This window comes from Canis lupus, chromosome 9 (assembly GCF_003254725.2).
Source record: "Canis lupus dingo isolate Sandy chromosome 9, ASM325472v2, whole genome shotgun sequence".
Classification (NCBI taxonomy): Eukaryota; Metazoa; Chordata; class Mammalia; order Carnivora; family Canidae; genus Canis; species Canis lupus.
The window spans coordinates 27,034,483-27,055,707 of NC_064251.1; the positions used below are offsets into that span (position 1 = coordinate 27,034,483).

The 21,225-nt window shown below is 47.9% G+C and overlaps 2 protein-coding genes across 5 annotated transcripts in view; one reads left to right on the plus strand and one right to left on the minus strand.

The window, feature by feature from the left end:
* KAT7 (lysine acetyltransferase 7) overlaps window positions 1–6,045 on the plus strand; it is a 33,567-nt gene extending 27,522 nt beyond the window's left edge. For all 4 annotated transcript variants that reach the window (XM_025440526.2, XM_025440527.2, XM_025440529.3 and 1 more), the window contains 3 exons: window positions 2,438–2,584; window positions 3,136–3,242; window positions 4,343–6,045. In XM_025440526.2, coding sequence (XP_025296311.1) covers window positions 2,438–2,584; window positions 3,136–3,242; window positions 4,343–4,444 — 356 coding nt within the window. In that variant the 3' untranslated portion in view covers window positions 4,445–6,045. The remainder of the gene's footprint in view (window positions 1–2,437; window positions 2,585–3,135; window positions 3,243–4,342) is intronic.
* A 7,283-nt stretch (window positions 6,046–13,328) lies between these two features.
* On the minus strand, window positions 13,329–20,972 carry TAC4 (tachykinin precursor 4). Its single transcript, XM_049113784.1, has 5 exons — window positions 20,642–20,972; window positions 17,392–17,491; window positions 15,420–15,452; window positions 14,402–14,473; window positions 13,329–13,411 (listed from the first exon to the last, which is right to left on the minus strand). The coding sequence occupies exons 1-5, from the start codon at window positions 20,756–20,758 to the stop codon at window positions 13,329–13,331; spliced, it is 405 nt and encodes a 134-aa protein (XP_048969741.1). The 5' UTR covers window positions 20,759–20,972.
* Window positions 20,973–21,225: the final 253 nt, after the last annotated feature.

Below are 21,225 nucleotides of genomic sequence, written 5' to 3' on the forward strand. Positions count from 1 at the left end.
GCAGTCCATCGGTCCATTATTGCCATACTTTTCATATTTTTGTGCATATTGTTGCTGATTTTAGTTTTAAAAAAGATTTTATTTATTTGAGAGAGACACAAAGAGTGTGAGTCCAAGGGGGAGGGGAGCAAAGGGAAAGAGAGAAGCAGGCTCCTGAGTAGGAAGCCTGACCTGGGACTCAATCCCAGGACCCTGGGATCATGATCTGAGCTGAAGGTAGATGCCTAGCCTGACTGAGCCACGGAAGCATCCTTGTTGCTGACTTTTTTTTTCCCCCAAGATTTTATTCATGGGAAATGGGCGGGGGCCATAGGCAGAGGAAGAAACAGACTTCCTACAGGGAGGGAGCCTGATGTGAAACTTGATCAATCGAGGACCCTGGGATCACACCCTGAGCTGAAGGTAGATGCTCAGCCATTCAGCTGCCCAGGCACCCCCTGGTTGCTGATTTTAAATTGCCCCTAGGTGTAGGGCTGAGAAAAGCCATCTACAAAGGCTGTTGTTGAGTGCCTTACAGAGAAAACACTGGTATTAGATAGGGTTCATTCAAGCATTGGTGTTGGGCTGGAGTTTGATGCTAATGAGTCAACAATGTATTTTTTAAAACGTATTAGTAAACAAACACATAAAATGAGATGACCATAATGATGGGTTGTAAATATGACCAGAGACTTTGAGAAACCTAACCCTGTTTCCACTAGGAGCATGTTTCATGTTTGCTAATTCAGTGCTTGCAGTGACTTTGCAGAACATAACTACTATAAATGATGAGAATCAACTATATCTTATTCGTTGTTCACTGTCATACGACATTTTAGTCAGAATTACAATTCTTAGAGTTAGCCTTCCAATTGTATGTTTATACCCCCTGGGAAGTGGTGAAATCAGGAAATGGCATAATCCATGGGGGGATGGGTAACTATATCTTGTGTATTTTGGAATAGGTGTTAATACTTTTTTTATAAACTTCATTTCATGGACTTTTTCATTTCATTTCATGGACATGTTTGGGAACATTTATAAATGTTTGAAAATGTCCATAAAATGAAGGTTTTTTTAATTTTTAAAAAGATTTTATTTATTTATTCATGAGAGACACACAGAGAGAGAAGCAGAGACACAGGCAGGGTGAGAAGCAGGCTCCAAGAAGGGAGCCCGACATGGTACTTGATCCTGGGTCTCCAGGATCAGGCCCTGGGCTGAAGGTGGCGCTAAACCACTGAGCCACCTGGGCTCATATGTTTGAAAATGTCCCTAAAATAAAGCTTAAAGAAGAGCTGGATAATAAAACTCCCTGTAAGTGTGATTAGCATCTCATGGCCAGTCTTGTTACACCTCTATTCTCAAGCTCAATTACTTAGACATCTCTAAAAGATAAGCTCTATTTCATGTCTTAAAAAACCAAATTGGGCAGCCCAGGTTGGCTCAGTGGTTTAGTGCTGCCTTCAGCCAGAGGCCTGAATCCTAGAGACCCAGGGTTGAGTCCCATGTCAGGCTGCATGGAGCCTGCTTCTCCTTCTTCCTATGTCTCTGTCTCTGTCTCTCTCTCTCTGTGTCTCTAATGAATAAATAAATAAAATCTTTAAAAAAATCCAAATTCCTTAATACTTTAAGTTACAGTATTCAGATTTCCCTGATTTTGTGATTTTTATTCCTTTTAAAGAAAACACATGCAATTATTCTTTTTTTTTTTTTTTTAAGATTTTATTTATTCATGAGAGTCAGAGAGAGGGAGGCAGACATAGGCAGAGGGAGAAGCAGACTGCACGGAGCCTGATGTGGGACTCCATCCTGGGACTCCGAGATCATGCCCTGAGCCAAAGGCAGACACTCAACTGCTAAGCCACCCAAGCCTCCCCACATGCAATTATTCTTACTTAATTCCAAATGGAATTCACGTTGGAATTGATAGTTGTGAATTATAAATTACTTTTAATCTGAAAGTTCTCACTCCAACTCTTGTAATTCTAACCTATTTGTTGAAAGCAGGTTAGTTTTGCAGAGTGGATTTTTCAGATTGCATCCCCATCATGTTTAACATTCAAATGTTAGAACCAGAGGCTTTGTGAGATCCAGCATTGAGATAATAATCTATAAAAACTTAAAAGTCTCAAATAGAAAAAGCGATGTAATGAAATGGCTTCCCATTTCTATTCCTAGTTTGCACCTACAGATTACCATTGTTATTAAAGTTTCTATCTCGTGGAACCTTGCAGAGTTTTCTTAATGACTAATACAACTAAATGCAAACACACCATTCTTCCCCTGTGGTTTATCACAAGGCAGCACACTGTACAGCAGCCACCCCATATTTCATTGAATATCTGATGCCTAATTGGTACCATGAAGCAGCCTGTCCTTCTCAAGCCTTCCATGTTGACACCATGGTGTTTGTTATTAGAATGAAATACAGTGTCTGCATTTTGTTCCCCTGTAGGTTACTTGCTTTCCAAAGTGGAAGAAAAAGTTGGCTCCCCGGAGCGTCCCCTCTCTGACCTGGGGCTCATAAGCTATCGCAGTTACTGGAAAGAAGTGCTTCTCCGTTACCTGCATAATTTCCAAGGCAAAGAGATTTCTATCAAAGGTTGGTTTTTGGCTCTTTAGGATAGCTGGTACCCAAGAAGTTAATGCCAGGAAACATTCCAGTTTCTTCATTGCAAAGAGAAGGCCCCCTGGATGTGGGCCACTACAGAGATCTCATGAAAGTTGTCTAAGGATTCCAGAGCATTTGGCCCTTTGGTAATGGCTATATGATTTTGGTTTCACAAACCTGGGGTAGTTAACACTTTTGTTAAGAATTAAAGTCAAGATAAAAGAAAAATGTTCCCTTTTTTCTAAGTCTTGGCTAACAGAGGAGCTGGTATGACATCTGTATGTTTATGGAAGGGTAGAAGAAATCAGGTCTGTCCTGTCTCTGACCATGATCTCTAGGGGCCAGGGTGATTTCTTCCTGTAGTAGTTCTCTTTCATAGTTATTAGGACCGATCAAATAAATGCTTCATAAACTTTTTCTGAACAAGTTGGGTTGAGTATCAGAAATCCCAACCATCTGGGTTTCCTTTAAAGCAGGGTGGGGGGCTGGTGGGGGTGGGTGTCTGCACTTTGGCCCAGTTCTTAGGAGTGCTTCTATTTCAGAAATTAGCCAGGAGACAGCTGTGAATCCTGTGGACATTGTCAGTACTCTGCAAGCCCTTCAGATGCTCAAGTACTGGAAAGGAAAACATCTAGTTCTAAAGAGACAGGTAAAGTTTTGGTCAGCTGCTGGCTCAGTGCTGAATGTCTCTTGAGGCTTAGCAGAGTAAATGGGGCTTTAACACCTGAAAGGTGTAGCCTTCACTCCTTTTTTAAGATTTTATTTATTTATGAGAGACACACAGGGGACGGAGGGAAGGGGCAGAGAACACAGGCAGAGGGAGAAGCAGGCTCCACGCAAGGAGCCCAATGTGGAACTCGATCCCGGGTCTCCAGGATCACACCCTGGGCCCGAAGGCAGTGCTAAACTACTGAGCCACCCGGGCTTCCCAATAGCCTTTACTCCTTAAAGGAGTTTGCCTACATGTATCTTTTACTGGGTCTCGTTCCCTTTTTCTTTTCTTTTCTTTTTTTTTTTTTTTTTTTTGGTATGCTGTGCATCGATGCCTGTTAGGCTTATCTCCTATCTTATCAGAAGCTTTTAGTAAGCTGTCTCAAATTTGGATGGCACAAGTGAAGGAGCTCAGTTAAGCAGATTTGTGTCACACAGTACTTCTGTCATTTATGGTTTTCTTAGATTGGAGCAAATTGCCCATCTGTTAAAGAGGAGTCCTCATTAACTCCAGAGCTTGTGGAAGTGCACATTTTTAAAAATTTTTTTTTTTTAGAGATATTTCTTTAGGGCAAGCAGGGGTCAGGGCAGGTAGCGAGAGAATCTTGCAGACTCCTTACTGAGCATTCAACCTAACTCAGGGCTTGGTCTCATGAGATATTAAGGTCACCACCTGAGCTGAAACCAAGAGTCAGGTGCCCAACCTACAGAGCTGCCCAGGTGCCCCTTGTGGTGGAGGTGTTTGAAATTCCTTTAACAAATGTCATCTCAACCAATGCCCAAATTCAACTTGTTTAAGTGGACTCATGTTTAAGGGAAGGTGAATAATGATTTTCACTTCTTTCTGAGGAACACAGAAGAAATGGATTGTAGGGGAAAGCATTTTCTAAATCAAAAGAGAAGTTTTAATACCTGCTTCACACCTTAGTATATTATTAAACCTTTGATTCCTTCTTCACTAACAAGCATTTTGGAATCCATATATAAAGGTATTTTCATTGAATGTGTATAGTCATTTTTCCTATTGTTCTCCCGCAGGACCTGATTGATGAGTGGATAGCCAAAGAGGCCAAAAGATCTAACTCCAATAAAACCATGGATCCAAGCTGTTTAAAATGGACCCCTCCCAAGGGCACTTAAAGTGACCTGTTACTCTGAGCCAGCGAACCCCAGCAGTAGGAATCCGTACCCTAGGGATCTGTCTGTCATTTCTGTTGCTCTTGTGATTGGCAAGTACAGTATCCTTTGGGAAGGCCATCCCCCTCAGGACTGTCCTGGCTCCGACCCTCGTGTACACTGCAGACGCTGGTTCTGAGGAACTGTTGTTTCGGCCTCAGTGAGGTTGCCTGGATGGGATCGCTGTTTAGACTTGAGTGCAGATCCCTCGTAGCACTGACCCAAGGTGTTCTGTTTGGTACTGTACCTGTCCAGTCACTGGTTCTCCTCATGTCCTCTAGCCCCATGAGGTTGTGTTGTGTCTTCTAAACTTTGTACTAGTGCTTCTTGCTGCCCGGATACCAGACTTCAAACCATGGTTGCCACCACCAGGACCTTTCCAATTACTCCTTACATGCGGTTTTTTTGGAAGAGCAGGGAAGAGGTAACATTTCTGAGTGTGTGTACTAGGAGGGGTCCATTCCCTTTGGATTTTATCTCACTTGAAATTTTTTCTGCCATTTTTATTGAAAGGCCGGTTTTTGATCCGTGTCAAGCTGACAAGAGACCAATATTTTTTAAAACTCTCCCATGGATTCGTCTTGGTAACTGCACATAACTTAATCAGAATGAAATGGAGAGAATTGACAGGTGGTGATTCTGTAATTTGATTTGAGTTCACCTGTGGGCATCGTGTGTCAGTGGAAGGAAACCAGTCCTCATTGCCTCACCAGAAAGTGCCCAGCCCTAAATGTTTTCCTCTCTCGTAAGCCCTTGCTCCTTTTTACATTGGCAGGGGCTAAACAGTGTCCGGTTCTCCCTTTCATGCTGCATGCTAACCAGTTCATCAGACTGCAGAACCTACCCCCCGCCCCCCACTGTACCTGCCAGTCTCATCTGGCACACCTGTATTTTTGCATTGATTTTTTTTTTTTTTTTTTTTTTTTGCCTAAACCTCCTTGGAGAAGTAGGAAATGAGTGCACATGACTTCCAGATCTCCTCTAAGCCCATGACTCAGCAAGGCAGAGTGCCACCCCCTCCCAGTGTTTGCTTCTCTGACAGTGCCTCGCCCTCCCTCTTGAACTGAAGTGCTCCTGCCCTTCCAAGAACTCCTCCTCCATTTCCTTTTTGGGATTTGCCACCATTCCCCCTGTTCTCTGCTCTATTTTTGGTTTCAAGCAAAGGAAGAAATGCTCCCTCTAATTTCTCTCCAGCCCATTATAACCTGCTATCTTGGGGCAGCTTTTGATGTATGACATGCCACCCTTCCCAACTTGGTCTCCTCCAACACTGCTGTCTTCGTGTGGAGCCCTTCCCACAATCCCGACTCTGGTCATTTGTGCCTTTCTCTTGTCATCTGTGTACACTACTTATACTCACTGTGGGTTGGGGGGAGCTAATTTTAAGCATGTTCAGTGGCAGCTCCCTGCCAGTTTCAGTGTCACTGTTAAAGTTTATCCAAAAGCAACTTCACTGGGGGTTTTCTTAAGGGGTAAAGGTCTTTTACCGAAGCTAACCCTTCCCCACATGTGGTAGAATGTGCTGTTCTATATCTACTCCTCAATAAAGCATGTTCTCTGCTCAAGCCTGTTTCATTCAGGAACTCTTCTTTGTGTCTGAAAAGGGTGCAGCTGACCTGCTACTAATAGTGAGTACACCTGGGGTTTACTTTCCTCAGCAGTGAGCTGGTTGTTAAGGGATGTGGTTTGTGGCTGTGGAGGGTTTTTTTTTTTTTTTTTTTTTTCTGTGATGCAGGCTATCTATAGAGGGAGTGATTATTATGAACTTGTCTAGTTGGTAGGACAAATTCTGCCTCTCTTGGTTGTGACTAATAGATATGCATAACAATGACTAGTAAATATTCCTTACTTTTTTAAAACCTGTATGCCCAACATGGGGCTTAAAGTCACAACCCTAGGATCAAGAGTCCTGTGCTCTTCCCACTGAACTCAACCCCATGCCTCAGTGTTAATTCATCCCTAAGTTCATTTTCTTGTGATTTCAAGGGCAAAGGTACCAGCAGAAAGGATCTGAAAGCCCTTGCATTAACCTGTAACATTTACCCAGTGCAGGAAAAGGGAGGCTGACACTTTCCTGTATGGTGGAAATTGTATATGCATGGATGGTTTTGCTCACCATAAGCCAGTAGGGTTGAAAACCTAATCCCAATGGATAAACTAAAGGTTTTCCTTTGTAAGATTAGAGTCCTGTATGTCACTTTCTCGGGGTGGAGACTGGGTTGGAGAGCAGCTTGAGCCTAAAAAAGACCCTTTCTACACTCTTAGAATGATGTATGCCTAAATCTCCCTGTCATATATGTATCAAAAGGAAATACTGTTCCCTCACATTTCGAAAACCTGGGGGTGGATAATAGGAACCAGGAGACTGGAATGCTGAGAGATCAGGACACTTGAAGTTTGGTGTACAGTCAGTACCTTTGCCCTTGAAATCACAATTCTTTTAGTTCATTAGTAATAATGAATTCTCCTTGCCTTTTTAGATTTCCTTGCTTCAGCCATAGATAGGCCTCCATGCTTCTGGTGGGTGCCATTGCAGAAAAAGTGGGAAATTCCAGATGAAAGCAGGGATTTTAGTTGATCCTATTAGTAGCCATTGGGGGCCCAAGACTTGAACCAGGAAGCCCCAGCCCCACATTCTGACGCTGCTGCCGATTTAGGAAAACTATTGAATAAGGACTGGCTCTTCACTGGTGTCCCTCACCACACCTCTGTAAGGTGGACGTTCTTCTCTTGGCAAAGGTGGAGGCTCAGTGGTCTTGCAGCTGGATTATGGGAACCAAGCCCTGATTCTCAGATTCCAGATGCATTAATGCCATCTTGAGGCCTCTGATGCCTCTGCCTGTCCCTATTTCTCACAGGGGGGAATAGTGAGTCAAATCTTTGGGTTTACCCTTTATGTAACAAGAAGATGCTTTTGACTTAACTTTGTTTTGTCCCTGCAGTTCTAGGCAGATTTCCTGCCTAGGGTTAGGAATGACCTCAGCGGAATTGATGTGAGGACAGTTGGTTTAGATCAGGGTTGGGGCTTCATGTCAAAGGCTGCTAGAAAAAGACCACAGCTTGCTTACAGCACACACTCTGGGATTACAGAACAGAAAGCATCTTAGAGGTCACTTCAAGGGTAGTTCTAAACCTGCCTTGGTCTGAAGAGCCAATTGATAAGCCAAATGGCCCTCCAGCAGCAGTTTGTGTGTAGTGCCAGGATCAAGCAGTGTATTTCAGCAGGGCTCCTTTACCTTTTTTTTTTTTTTTCCCTCTTTAGACCTTTTGAGAAAAATCCTAGCATTGGATCTTGAACACATGTGATGCAAAAATGCACGTTTGTCTACAGTTCAGGAAATGGAGCTTTCGAATTCCATTCTCATACTGGGGTTAAGAAAACTTGGGTATAAGAAAGCTTCTGTGAGCAATTGTGAACCTTGCCTTCACTCACTCTGAGACCCTCAGCTGGGATGTGAGTGTGCAGGCTCAAACCAACAGGTACCACTGAGTGAAGTGGAGTGACTAAGGGATCAGGCCCAGCCCTTTGTGTCTCCACTTCCTCCCATGCTTCGCAGGTGCATGTATATTCGAAATGCTGACCAGGGTTCTGTAATGTTATTAAAGCAAAAACTCCTTTGCTTGCTAAATACGTATGTGTGCTAGGAATTCTGGAAACTACCCTTTGCTATTGGTGAGGATCTTGAATTCTAGTACCAGATCCACGTAGTTTGCCCTAGAACTTTCTGCTACAGACTTGCATGGCTGTCTCTTCCAGACTGTTTCCTGCTGATGGGGTCAGTAGAATTGCCCACTCCCTTTGTGGCACCTTCTAAGAATGCCAGTGAATGTCACTGAGAAGGAAACAAAGGACTGCCCAGTGGTGACAAATATCTCTAGTGCTGGTTCGTCTCTCCTGTCTTGTGCAGTAGTTGTCCATGCAGGTCATACTGTCACCATTTGGGGACTGGGGTGTTTATGTCCAAGAGTGGAGAAAATAACCTGCTTCTTTGGCAACATTGGCCATGCCTCCTCCCAGCTGTTCTCTCTAAGAACACCTTTATCTGTTACAAGTCCTATTCATTCCAAGAAGCTACTCTTTTCTTAACTGGGTATTTGTTTCTGGGAACAGCTTGTATTGCAATGTTATTAGAAGTCTACACTCTTGTCTCACACATACACACAGACACACACACACACACAAACCTAGGTCATCTCTAGAGCTGGCCACCAGCAATTTCTGCCATTTCTGGGTATGTTGTTCTGCTCCTTCCAATAAGAATTTTTTTCCTTCTTGAGTGGACCTGACTTTTTACTTGTTTTGACTAATTGGATGTGTCAGATATGATATTCTGGCAGCTTCCGCTTTGGCTGTTGGAAACCAGCTGAAGTATTTCCACACCAGAAGCCTGAGCTAACATAAACAAAACTGTGTAAGAGACCATGCATGCAAGGACCGAGAAGCTGTAGCCAGTAGCACCTGAATCCAGACCTCTCCAGTGGAACACAGCTGAGTCCTGCCAACCAAGGGAATTGTGAGAAAGGCTTATAAGCCATTGTTTTTGGGATGGTTCAATACACTGCAATGGGTTAAGTGCAGGAAATGAGAGGAGTAGAATTCAGTTTGGCTTGGAGGTCCCATCTACCCGTTGCCTGAGGTGTTGGGCAGAGGGACACCACCCTGTGTAACTCTAGGGGGCGTGATTCCTATTCCATCCAGTGGCACCCTGGGAGCCAGTTCAAGCCCTGTTTGTTTGCACTGTCAGTCAAGGTGGGGCTGAGGCCCCTCCCTACCTGGCCTGGGAATATTAGCTACCTCCTTACAGAAGACTATCGGGAAAGTGAAGGTTCTCCTATCGAGACGTGGCTTGTCACTTCTCTGCTCATCCATCAGGCTTCCCCTTTCCTCATTGGATTAAGGTCACACTGAGCCTCGCTTTCAAGGCTTTCCATAAGCTGACAGCCTACATAGCTTTCATCATTCTGACACCTAACTCAAAGTACAACTGGATTAGTCTTTATCCCTTTTCCCCTTTTTACTGGGAAATCTTCCACTTCAACAGTCCTCCCAAGCCCATTGAACGCAGTAGTATGGGCAAAAAGGATACTGTAGTCATATGCTTGGAAGACCGTTAAAAAGTATCAGTATGTTTCTTAACATCACAACTTCTCAAAACCTCCCTTGGGGTTTTCCTAGAAGAGGACACAGTAACATTCCCTAAAGTGATCTGCTCTGGAAGGATCCTCCTGAGAGACTGGTTTGCTGGAGGCAGATATTTGGAAGTTTCTTTCCTAAGAGTTGAAATGGCCCCGCTAAAAAGTAATTCCTTGTGAAGTCTTAATTCTGCCAGAGAATGGTCTGTATGATTATGGCATAGACCAAGTAAGGTAGGGAGGGGTTGGGTGTTTGTGGGTTTTTTTTTTTTTTTTAAGATTTTTTTATTTTATTTAATCATGAGAGACACACACAGAGAGAGAGGCACAGGCAGAGGGAGAAGCAGGCTCCATGCAGGGAGCCTGACGTGGGACTCGATCCTGGGTCCCCAGGATCAGGCCCTGGGCTGAAGGTGGTGCTAACCCGCTGAGCCACAAGGGCTGCCCCGGGTTGGGTGTTTGAAGTGAAGGCACCTTGGCTCAAATCCTGGCTCTGCCATTCTCTGTGTAACTTAAAGCATGTGGCTTTTCATCTACGGAGTAAGGATAGTAACTGTGAACGGAAATTGTTTTTGCAGCATGCCTGATTTGTACAAAACACATGGCCCTTGAAGTGTCTGTAGGAGACATATTAATACGTAGAATTTCTAATTGTGATCAGTGCCATGAAGGGACAAAGGACAAGGTGTGTGGGTAGAACTAGAGGGATGTAGTTGATCTCAGTTATGGAGGAAACCCTGTTGGAGGAAGGGCCTTTATCCTGGACCTGAACAATGAGGAGATAGTCCAAGGAAGAGTGGAGGGATGGGGGCAGGATGGGGGCAGCGTTCAGACAGTGGAGAGCACTTAGGTATAGATCCCACTGTAAGCAAGCCCTTGGTGTATGCAAGGGCCTGAGAAGAGCCAGGCTTGTGAAGAATGACCTGTAAGCACTGGGCCTTGGAGGCCTTAATGAGATTTAGGTTTATCCCAAGATAAACTCGGGTTTATCCCAAGAGCTGAACTGTGGTCAGCAGGGGATGGCAGGACCCAATTTCTCATTTTTAAAAATATTTGTGACCACACACAAGCAGGGGGAGCAGCAGGCAGAAGAAGAAGAGAAGCAGATTCTCAGCTGAGCAGAGAGCCCAATGCTCGGCCCTATCCCAGGACCACAGTATCATGACCTGAGCCAAAGGCAGGTGCTTAATTGACTGAGCCACCCAGAGATGTTCCACCACCACCCCCCCCCCCCACACACACACACAATTTCTCATTTCAAAAGGTCATGCTCCAGATGGAGAATGGATGGAGGTGGGTCTGGCAGTAAGATGGGAAGCAAGGAGGGCTGCTTCCCTCCAGGCAAGAGCAGACTGGTTTGTATTAACCATGGTAGTGGAGGGGGCAGGAGTTTGAGATGGATTTTGGAGAAACCAAGAGCTAGGGGACATTTTCAATGTTGGGAGTGAGGAGTGGAGGATAACTCCCAGGTTTCTCATTCATAGAGCAGCAGGGCACACAGAGGCACCATTTCTGGAGATGCTCACCACAGTGAGGACTGGCGTTGGGGCAGTAGGTGAAGAGTTGAGCATTGGGACATGCTGAGTTTGAGAACTACAGGATGCGTATGCAATAAGTTTTAGCTGCTATTAATTTCAGGTACCTGCATTAAGTTTGGTTCCCTCATAGCTCTCTAGAGACAGACCTGGCGAGGACAGAAAGTGTGAGTCCTTTGTCAAAACATTCTCCTGGGATGCCTGGATGGCTCAGCGGTTTAGTGGCACCTTCAGCCCAGGGCGTGATCCTGGAGTCCCAGGATCGAGTCCCACATCTGGCTCCCTGCATGGAGCCTGCTTCTCCCTCTGCTTCTCCGCGCCCCCTCTCTCTCATGAATAAATAAATAAAATCTTAATAAAACAACAACAACAAAACTTTCCAAGGACCTCTGTGTGCCAAGTGCTAGTGCTGGCACTGGGATAAAGATAAATCGGATGTGGTCCATGTACTCAAGAATTAGAACATCATATGTTAAGTGTTGTCATGGAAGAATGTGCAGGGTACTTTGGGAACTCAGGGGAGGGGGTGAATGGGTGGTTCCCAACTTGGAAAGGCTTTACAGAGACATTGATCTCTGAGTAAGAACTCCCTAGAATGGTATGTGCAGAAACCAGAAGCTTGAGGGAACATAGGTGGGTTTGAAAAGGACCAATAGAGCAAGGCATGGGCTTTGCACATCTCAACTCCCTTAGAAGGTGTTAGGTCTCCAAGGACAGATTTGTCTTCTACTTCTTCCATCTTCCTGGTCCCATCTGGGTTCCTGGCAAAGTGCTGGCACAGAGGGAAACTCACGTGTTTGGGGACTCCAGTTTCTCTTAAACATCCCAAACTTCAAAAATAAAATCTTTAATCTTTGAGGATCCTTCAAGTTTGGTTATGACCGTGAACTGCCTCTTGGGCTCCCAGCACTGGTGGGTGGGGAGATGGGGGCTGGTGGGTGTGCACCAGGCACTGAAAGTAAGGAGTTGGGGAGTGGATCTGATAGTGTGTTACCTGGGGGATCCTGCTGTGGTGTCTGGAAAGGGCGTGCACTGCCCCACTCCTATACAGCTCACTGAGAGTAAGGTAGGAGGAGGAACACTGGGGAGGCCTGAGGGCTCACAACAAACCGTCTCTCTTGTTCCTTCACACAGCCCTCCCTGCTTATTACCAGCCTTGCCCTCCACAATTTCATTCTGGCTGATGTGTCTCTCTCTAAGCATCCTAGGGTCCTCTGCGTCCTCCCCATTAACCACAGGAGTAGCGCAGTGACAGTGGTCTCCCCATCAGACTGGGGACTCCCTGAGGGTAGGAAATGTTTCCTTCCTCTGGAGCTCTTCCCAGTGCTCAGAGCATGACCAACTGCCTATGTTCCAAAAGGAAAGCCTTTAGTTGAATAGCCATGTTATACACGAGAATTGATGAAGGATCTGGGACCCAGTTCTCCAGGTCAGAAGACCCAGGGATTTGGGGCGTTGAGATGATGACTATGAGTAGGGAGAGGGTGTCTGCTTTCAGGCGGGAGGCTGTCCTCCATACCTGTGTTTTCCCATCTGAAGGTGGGAACCAGGGCTGTTGACTATTGCCCTTTGCAGTTCAGGAAAGGCCTGACTCCGGCCTGCGTTGCCAAATCACTGGGCAGGGTGTAGAGCCCAGGCCATTCCTGCTCTCTGCTCTGTACCAGAGAAGAAACTACTCGCTGTTTGTCCATTTATTGAGCCCCTACTAGGTTGCAGGACAGGAGACATAGAAGTGGGTGACACTTGGCCCTGCTTAGCAGTGAGATGGGGACTGAGCACTGAGGGAGGGCAGGGTCACTCCAGCTTGCAACTACAACAGGGCATGTGTGCATCACTGCTGCTTAGGGCTGAGGACAGGGAAGGAACCGCAGTGAGTTCAGTGAGGCTGGGTGGGACACACCATTATCGGGCACAGGAGACACATGGAGAAGAGGTTGGTGTGGCTGGCTGTCAGCTGTAACATCCAGGGCAGGAGCAGGGTTTAGTCCTCTGCAGAGTTTGTGGTGGGGGCTCTCACTCTGGCCCCTGGTCCTCATCCTCTCTGCCTGGGGAGAGTTCCGTACATGACAGTGGTTACAGGAACCTTGTCTGTGTCCTCCACCCTTGGAAGGCTTCCCTAGTCACTTCTCCCTGGGCCCTCCATCTCCCTAACTCAGGCTGTAGATATCTGAGGCAATCCATTACAAATTCATCTGCCGTATCTTCCAGTTCTCAATCTCAAGCGGCTCCAGGGCACGGATGAGCCAGCCTTCAGCTATTCTCTCTAAAAGGAGGTAAGTGGTAATCCAGTATTTGAAAGTCCAAAGGCCCTCCTAGAGATGCGGAAGGCTCTGTGGACTAGGTGATGGGAGACCCAGCTTTAGGCCCAGCTGCTCACTGTGTGACTTTGGGCAAGCTGCTTTCCTTCCCTGAGAAGGGGATTCCTGCCCACAAACTGCATGGAGGGACATTCATTTCCATTTTGGTACTGGGGTGACTTCCTTGGCCCTTAAAATAGAACAGCACAGACATTGAGAAAAGAATCTCAGGGGAGAAATAGAGGGCTTGCCATCTCTGTTCCCAAGAGCCTATATTGGAAGGAGCAGGTGTTCTATCAGGGAAGCTAGAAAGGCACCCTGCTAGAGGATGCATTCCAGGGGAAGGGGTCAGGCATCAGTGAGGGCAGACGGGAGCTCACTATCTCTGAGCCTCTCCCATGGCGGCTGCCTTGAGCTTCGGATCTTTCACCGCCGCCTGGTTCACTTACCTACCTTCAGGCCTGTTCATCCATTTATTGAATGTACCCTTGGACCCACTGGGGTTGTGGCCGCTGCCAGAAGGTGTTAGCTGATAACTGCTGAGGGTGTGACCCCTCCCAGAGTGATCCACACAATTGTTGAAGACAGGAAATATCTTAAGACTAAAGGCATGACTTTCTTACAATCACTCATCAGTGAGGGAATAAGGGGGATATTCCAGGGTCTGAAAAAACATACATCATTCTCTGTGGCTTCAGCTGGTCCGAGAGGGGGAGCAGAGTGTGTTGGGGGTGGAGAGGGTGCAGCTCAGGACTCTGGCTGTCTCAAATCTGGATCACCAAAGGGACCACCTCCCTGCGCCTCAACTGCTCTCTTCTACCGGACATCTGCCTAATGGCTTGTGGGGAGCCTGCTCTGGCTGGCTGACTGCCTGGCCCCCACCATGGAAACTGGCAGCAAGGCATCTGGTCACTTTCTCATGAGGCCCTTGCCATCCACCAGAGGCTCTCACCTACCTTCCGGAGATGGCCCCACCCTGCCCAGGAGGCTCTGCTCTGTTGGTCTTTGCTGGTGCCCTGGTGGTGGACCTAGAAGACACAGAGAAGAAAGAGGGCAGCAGAGTAAGGCCGTCCTGGGACCCAAGAAGGGCATGGCAGGGCCAGGACCAGAGTTGGGGCCTCATAAATGCAGTCCTTCCTCAAGCATCCTGGGAGTTGGCGGAAAAACCGTGGATTGGTTCATTCGTTGACTGATTCCTTCATTGAAGCCCACCTCTTTCTCCCTCATTCTCCCTCCCTTTGCCCTTCCTTGCACAGACACCTAGTGGGCACCTCTAATAGCAACTGCTTGTGTTACGGGCACAGAGGAAGTGGCAGTCCTGCTACTGCCCGTGGTGGGAGGGGTTCTGCTCTGGGGACACCAGCCACATGACCCTGCAGTGTAGTGCGGGACAGCGTGCCAAGGACAGCATGGCGCCCAGGCCGTGGGGACCAGCTCCGTCGGGTAGAGCCCACAGTCGGGGAAGGAGAGGTGGGGCTTGGAGGATGTGGTGAGTCGTCAGAGCATTGGACTTGATCCTCAGAGAGTACTGAGGGTGTGGTGGCTAAGGGTTGGTTGGTTTTCTTTTGATTTTTTTTTCCCCCTTTACAGCAAAGATTTTGAGTGGCGTACTGGCTGCTCAGATTTGCACTTTTCAGATCCTTCTAGGTGCAGTGTGGGGAATGGGATTGGTTCGTTTTTCCAATTCTGGGCTTTAGACCCAAAGTGATTTTGAACCTTTGGCAGAACTAGATTCATCCTGTCTCCTCCTTATCCCTGCAACTCCTCCCCCTGTATGCACAGACCCCCTTTCTAAGGAAACAATTGGGAAGCCTAGTGAGTGGCCAAACCATGCTGGCCTTACCTCCTCCAACGCCAGCCTGGGGTGCCCCTGGCCAGAGCATCTCCCCCACCTCCCTGACTTGTTAGTGGCCAGGCCAACTCAGCCCTCCCCAGGGAACGTGCTGGGGGAAGAAAGGTCTGGGCAACACTTACCTGTTCTTCTCTCTGGCTGGATAGGAGGCATTCCTGGGTGAAAGAGAAAGAAGGAATGAGGGCCACACTGCTTCCCTGGGGGCTTGGTGTAAGGTGGGAAGGGCTCCTGGCTCTTTGGGGTTCGATGCCTTTGGTGGGTAGTCAGTGGAATTCCAGTCACTTCCCACTGACCTCGTATACCTGGGCCACTTGGCTGCTCCAGGCAGGAGACAGTGGGAGAACCGGCAAATGCAGAGACTTCGGAGTCACTGGTGCCTGGTCGCTGTTGGGCATCCTTGGAAGAGTATTTAACCTATCTAAATCTTAGTTTTCCCACTGGTGCTAACGGGGACATTGTTGTGAGATGTCACCACATGTCAGCATACTAGGTGCTCAGTATATCTCTCTCCTCTGTCCCCATCCCCTGCTCCTCACAGGGTGTTGGATTTGGAAGAGAATCCTGAAGCAGCCCAGTCCAGAACACATTGTGTGGAGGAGAAGACTAAGGCCAGAAGTATTTGGTCACCAGCCAGTTTTCTCTGTTTTTATGTGCATATTTTTTAATTACAAAAGCAGTCTTTGAGTACATGCCCACTGTAAAAGCAATCAAGTAATGAGAGGTTTATACAGTAAAAATTAAGGTCCCTTTCACTCTCTCTCCCTTACTTCCACTTCCCAGCCTAGATGTGGCCACTGTTGATGGTTTGATATTTATCCTAGAAATTTGCCTATGTATTTGCATGTATGTGTGCGTAAATATATTTTTTTTTATTGTTTTAAAGACTTATTTATTTTAGAGGGAGAGTACAAGCAAGGAAAGAGGCAGAGGGAGAGGCAGAGAATCTCAAGCAGACTCATCACTGAGTATGGAGCCCGACTCAGGGCTCAGTCTCATGACCCTGAGATCATGACCTGAGCTGAAATCAAAGAGTTGGACGCTCAATCAACTGAGCCACCCAGGCGCCCCAAAGTATGAAGTGTAAAGAAAACCAATGAACAAACAAGTAGGCTCCTAGCATGCATATCATTATGTAACTTGCTTCTTCCACTTACCTGGTATCTTGGCAATCTTTCCATATCTTTCCACAAATCTGTCTCATCCTTTTTAATGGGCACAAAAGCTATGGGTGTGCCTAATATATTTTGACTATTCACCTACTGATGGTTTGTTTTAAAGATTCATGTGTGAGGCACCTGGGTGGCTCAGTTGGTTTGGTGTCTGTCTTCAGCTCAGGCCATGATCTCAGATTCCTGAGATCAAGCCCCATGGTGGGCTCCTTGCTCAGCCAGGAGCCTGCTTCTCCCTCTCCCTCTGCCTGCTGCTCCCCCTGCTTGTGTTCTCTCTTACTTTCTGTCAAATAATAAAAATCTTTTTAAAAAAATTATGTATTTTTTGAGAGAGAGAGTGTAGGGTAGGGAGAGGGAATCCCAACCAGACATGTATATATATTATATAGATAATATATATATACACACATGTTTTATGTTATGTTTATGTTAACATTGACAATGAAAAAGAGAAAACTGTCCAGTCTATTTGCTCCTTGTCCCCCTGGGACATGACTCCCACATGGAGAGAGCCCTCAGAGAACACGGGTTCAATTTAATACTTTTCCCTGAGTCAAACAGAATCGACTGGAGCTTGGCTGGTGGCTGTGCACTCATCTAGACACTGATGTCCAGCTTCACCACCTCTCTCCAGAGTCATCCCTAGTGTGGACGGCAAGGACAGCAGCAGGGTGGGAGGCACTGCTCTCACCCTTAAGGTGACTGCACCCCGATGTGCCAGAGATTATCCCAGGTTTATCACTATAGCCTGCCATAATGAACTCTCCAAAGCGTCAGGGTTTGCTGATCATTCATTTGGACACTATTGCATGGGTGACACCTACCGGCCCCTGGGGGCCTGGGCTTGAAGCCGGGCCTCTGCTTGGTGTCTCCGAATCCACTCAGAATCACTCCCTGCTGGGCAGCACCCACCTTTGTCACTCACCTCCCACCCGCTTCCCCATCAGCCCAAAGAACTGGCTTGCTTTGCCCCTCTTCACCTCCTGGAGCTGGAGCTGGAGCTGAATGCCCGGGATGCCACCGTCCTGGAGAAGCAGAGAGTTCATCGTTAGAGCCGGGGGAAGGGGAGGCTGGGGCTGGAGATGGACAGGGAGGGCCACCTGAGCGACAGCAGTGTCACGCCACTTGCTCTGTGCTGGCACCTGGTTCTGGTGCATTCTTGACACAAAACTGCGCCTAGGCACAATAATTCATAGTTAACATTCCACCTACTACATCCCTAGCACCAGTCTCAGCACTTTCATGTATTAACTCATTTAATCCTCACTGAAACCACACCAAGTAAGAACTGGTATGGTCACCTTTTGACAGATGAAAACACTGAGGCACAGAGACATTGGTTTGTATGAGCTCACCAGCTAGGATGTGAGAGACGGAGCCAGATTTGAGTCCCAGTCATCTGGCTCAAAGGCTCAAACAGTGCAGTCAAAATCTCATTTACTCTTCGAAGCCACTGTATGACATAGTGACTATGATTTATCCCCACTCTACAGATGGGGAAACTGAGACATAAGTGATGTGTCCAAGGTCACACAGAAAGTAGTGGAGGCAGAGTCTGAACTCAAGGAGTCTGACTCCAGAGCATGGGTTCTGTGCCATCTTAGAAAATGTCTCCAACATAGACAGGTAGGGGCAGCTGATGAACTCATAATGGGTACCCCGTAGGCAGGGTGGCGTCCCTGGTACCCCCACTCTCACTGCTGCTATCTTCTCTTCCCCCCATACTCTCTACATTGTCCCAGATTTACCCTAGCCCACAGCCTGGGCCTCCCACAGGGAATAGGGTATAGGGCCTGGGATGGAGGCCACTCGTCTGAGCAGAGACATTTTCATCCTTGAGCTGATGGGGTGAAAGTTCTGGGCCAAGGGCTCTGGATTGAAGTTCTCATTCTTTCCATCAGCCTTTGTGATGTTGGCCAAAAAGTCACCTCCATTTCTGGTCTTAAGCTGAGCCCCCAAAGGGCTTGCTCAGCTATGCTGAGAGGGAGAGATGCATGCTAATGGAGAGGATGACAGTGGGTGACAGTCATTAGACCATCCTCACATCTCTGTGTGCCCTGAACCTGCCACAAAGCCTAGAACACAGCCTGTGTAGGATACAGAATGTTGAAGAGGGGCCCCCTCTCTGACAGTCTGAGAAGAGGGGGAAGGACAGGGTCTCCTTTTCCAGGAAGGCTGAAGACAGACAGCTAGAGCCCTAGAGTATCCCAAACCACCTGCGAAGAGGATGGGACCTGGGCTTGGTTCAGGGGCGCATTCTTCAGTCCCCGCCTTCCCCAGGGGTGGCACTGGAGCACCTGAGACCCACAGGGACCTGGCTGGGGTGTAGTGGGAACCCCTTTGCCTCTCACGGCTAACCTGGTCCTGACATTCAGGACCAGGAGTGGGTTGTTCTCTGAGCCCTGGACTGATTCAGTCACTTCCACTCTGCAGCCCAGGATGTCAAGGGCTGGGGCAGCTTGTCTTGGGCAGGAGTCGCCGAGCCTGGCCAGGAACTGGGAAAGTCTCTTTGGAGATTTGGACTCCTTTCTGAAAAGCTCATGAAAACCACATTGCCTGGGTAAAAGGCAGCCTTCAAATGCAAGCTGGAGAGGATAACTACTTATGAGTTAAATAAGACTTAAGCTTCTCTCCCCACCTCCCTGGGTTTCTGAACGCTGGTTCCATTTCCTTCAGGAAAGATTCTTCCCCTACTGAAGGCTTCCTTATGCATTTAACCCAAATCCCTAGCTCAGGGAAACTGCAGGTGAGGGAGCCCGCAGAGCTGGCAAGGTGATCAGGTCATCCTGACACCGTCTCGTTCCTTCCTTCCATTGCCTCACTTGTGTGAATGTTTCCTTTACTCCCATTCTCATGTCTTGGCAAACAGAAGAGGCATGAGACCCAGCTGCAGGGGGATGTGCTCACAGGTGGAAAGCCCAGCAGCACAAGGTGAAGTGGATGATGTAGAGAGCTCCCTGTCACACCGCTCAGCTTCCCTGGGCCAGATCCTATGGTGATTGACTCGGACTCTGCAAAGCATGTCGAAGCTTGAGAATGGGGCACCTGGGTGGCTCAGTGGTTGAGCGTCTGCCTTTGGCTCAGGTCATGATCCTGGGGTCCTGGGATCGAGTCCCGCATCAGGTTCCCTGCGAGGAGCCTACTTCTCCCTCTGACTATGTCTCTGCCTCTCTCTGTGTGTCTCTCATGAATAAATAAATAAAATCTTAAAAAAAAAAAATACTTGAGAAGACCCTTGGGGATCTACTTCCCTCTCCTCCCATTTCACAGGTGTGGAAACTCATGGCCAGAGAGCATCAGCGACCTTCCCAAGGTCACACAGAGCCTGCAGAGAAGCTAGGACTTGAACCCAGGTGGGTCCTGCTGTGTTCTCTACTACACACATTTCCACATTCAGACAGAGCAGGAAGGAAACTCGCCACAAATGGCAGTTCTTTCGATGGCTCTTGCAGTGGCCCCAGGGTCCTAACCATCCCAGGACTGGAAAAGCCAGGCTCAGGTTTGTCCCATCTGCCCTCCTGAAAGCCCCCACTGAGCACTGATCCTATTTGGTCTGTTGGCCTCGCTCCTCTGTCTGCTTGGGAGCAGCCCAAGTTCAGGATCTTAGTCTTCAGACGGGTGCAACACAAGCCGTGTGCAGAATTTCGGGATTTCTCTCCAGTGACAGCATTCAGGTCAGTTTAGTAGAAGACAGTGGCAATCAAACTGAGTACTTACCAGGAAATAAGAGTTTCTACACGTGAAATGAAAGAGTGATCCTGCCCCAGTTGACCCCCTTGAAGGGAAATTCTGGAAAATGTTCTCTGATGCATAGACAGACACACCGAATCTGACCTTGGGCAAACGTGCAGTCGTGCTCTTGAAGCTGCATAACCTTGTACACACTGTTTGACCTTTCTGTGCCTCAGTTTTCTTATCTGTGAAATGAGGATAGTAACGGTGCCTTCCCCACAAGGTTGATATGAGGGTTAAACTGGTTAATACTTAGGAAGCCTTTCAAACAGTGCCAGGAACATAGGATGTGTGAAATAAAACACAAACACTCAGATACATACTCACACACCATTGCTGCCATGTACATGTGCCCCTGCCAGGCCAGGCAACGTGGTTAACGATGCGCAGCCGTGGAGGGGATCCACCCCCCACCCCTCCACAGCAGATCAGCCCCGAGGTACCTCCAGGGTCAAGGTTATCCAGGACCCTGCTTCAGCTCCCACTGCCAGGTCCTCGGCAGCTGTCCCAGTGCATGCAGACAGCCCCATCAGGAGAAGCAGGGGGACGCAGAGCAGCATAGCGAGTACGGCTCTGTCCTGGGACCTTCTGGAAGCCCCTCTTGGCCTGAAGATGCTGCCACCAACAGGCCTGCGTCCTCTCTCTGGCTCCTTTAGTGTGTGTTTGGGGGCGTGTGTGAGGGGGGAAGCACCACCTATTCTCTATCCTTCCAGCTACCCTGCTTTTCCTTGGGCTTATCTGGCCCCTGGGGCCACTTCCTGTGACTCCCTTCCCTCCTTCTCTGGCTGGCTGGAAAGGCCGATGATACGAGAGGAGGGACCAGACCTCTTCCACTGCCACCCCTGCACTTGATCCCAGGGCTTAGCACTCTGATGCAACACTGGCCTCACCTTTGGCTGCATTCCCTTGGTGGCAGGTGCACAATGGGGCACTGTGTGGGGGCCTGGCTGGAAGCCCGAGGGGGCCTTCTCATCCTGGGCATGGGGCGGAGGACTGTGTGGCTCCTCCCTTCCTAGTGCTCTGCTCC

What these genes read in the sequence shown, in the direction of transcription:
- TAC4 (XM_049113784.1), bottom strand. Translation starts at nt 20,758, where the DNA reads ATGCTGCTCTGCGTCCCCCTGCTTCTCCTGATGGGGCTGTCTGCATGC. An exon ending in GGATAACCTTGACCCTGGAG is followed by an intron (nt 17,492 to 20,641) that starts GTACCTCGGGGC and finishes CTGCTTCTCCAG; the next exon opens with GACGGTGGCATCCCGGGCAT. An exon ending in CCAGCCAGAGAGAAGAACAG is followed by an intron (nt 14,474 to 15,419) that starts GTAAGTGTTGCC and finishes TGTGTCTTCTAG; the next exon opens with GTCCACCACCAGGGCACCAG.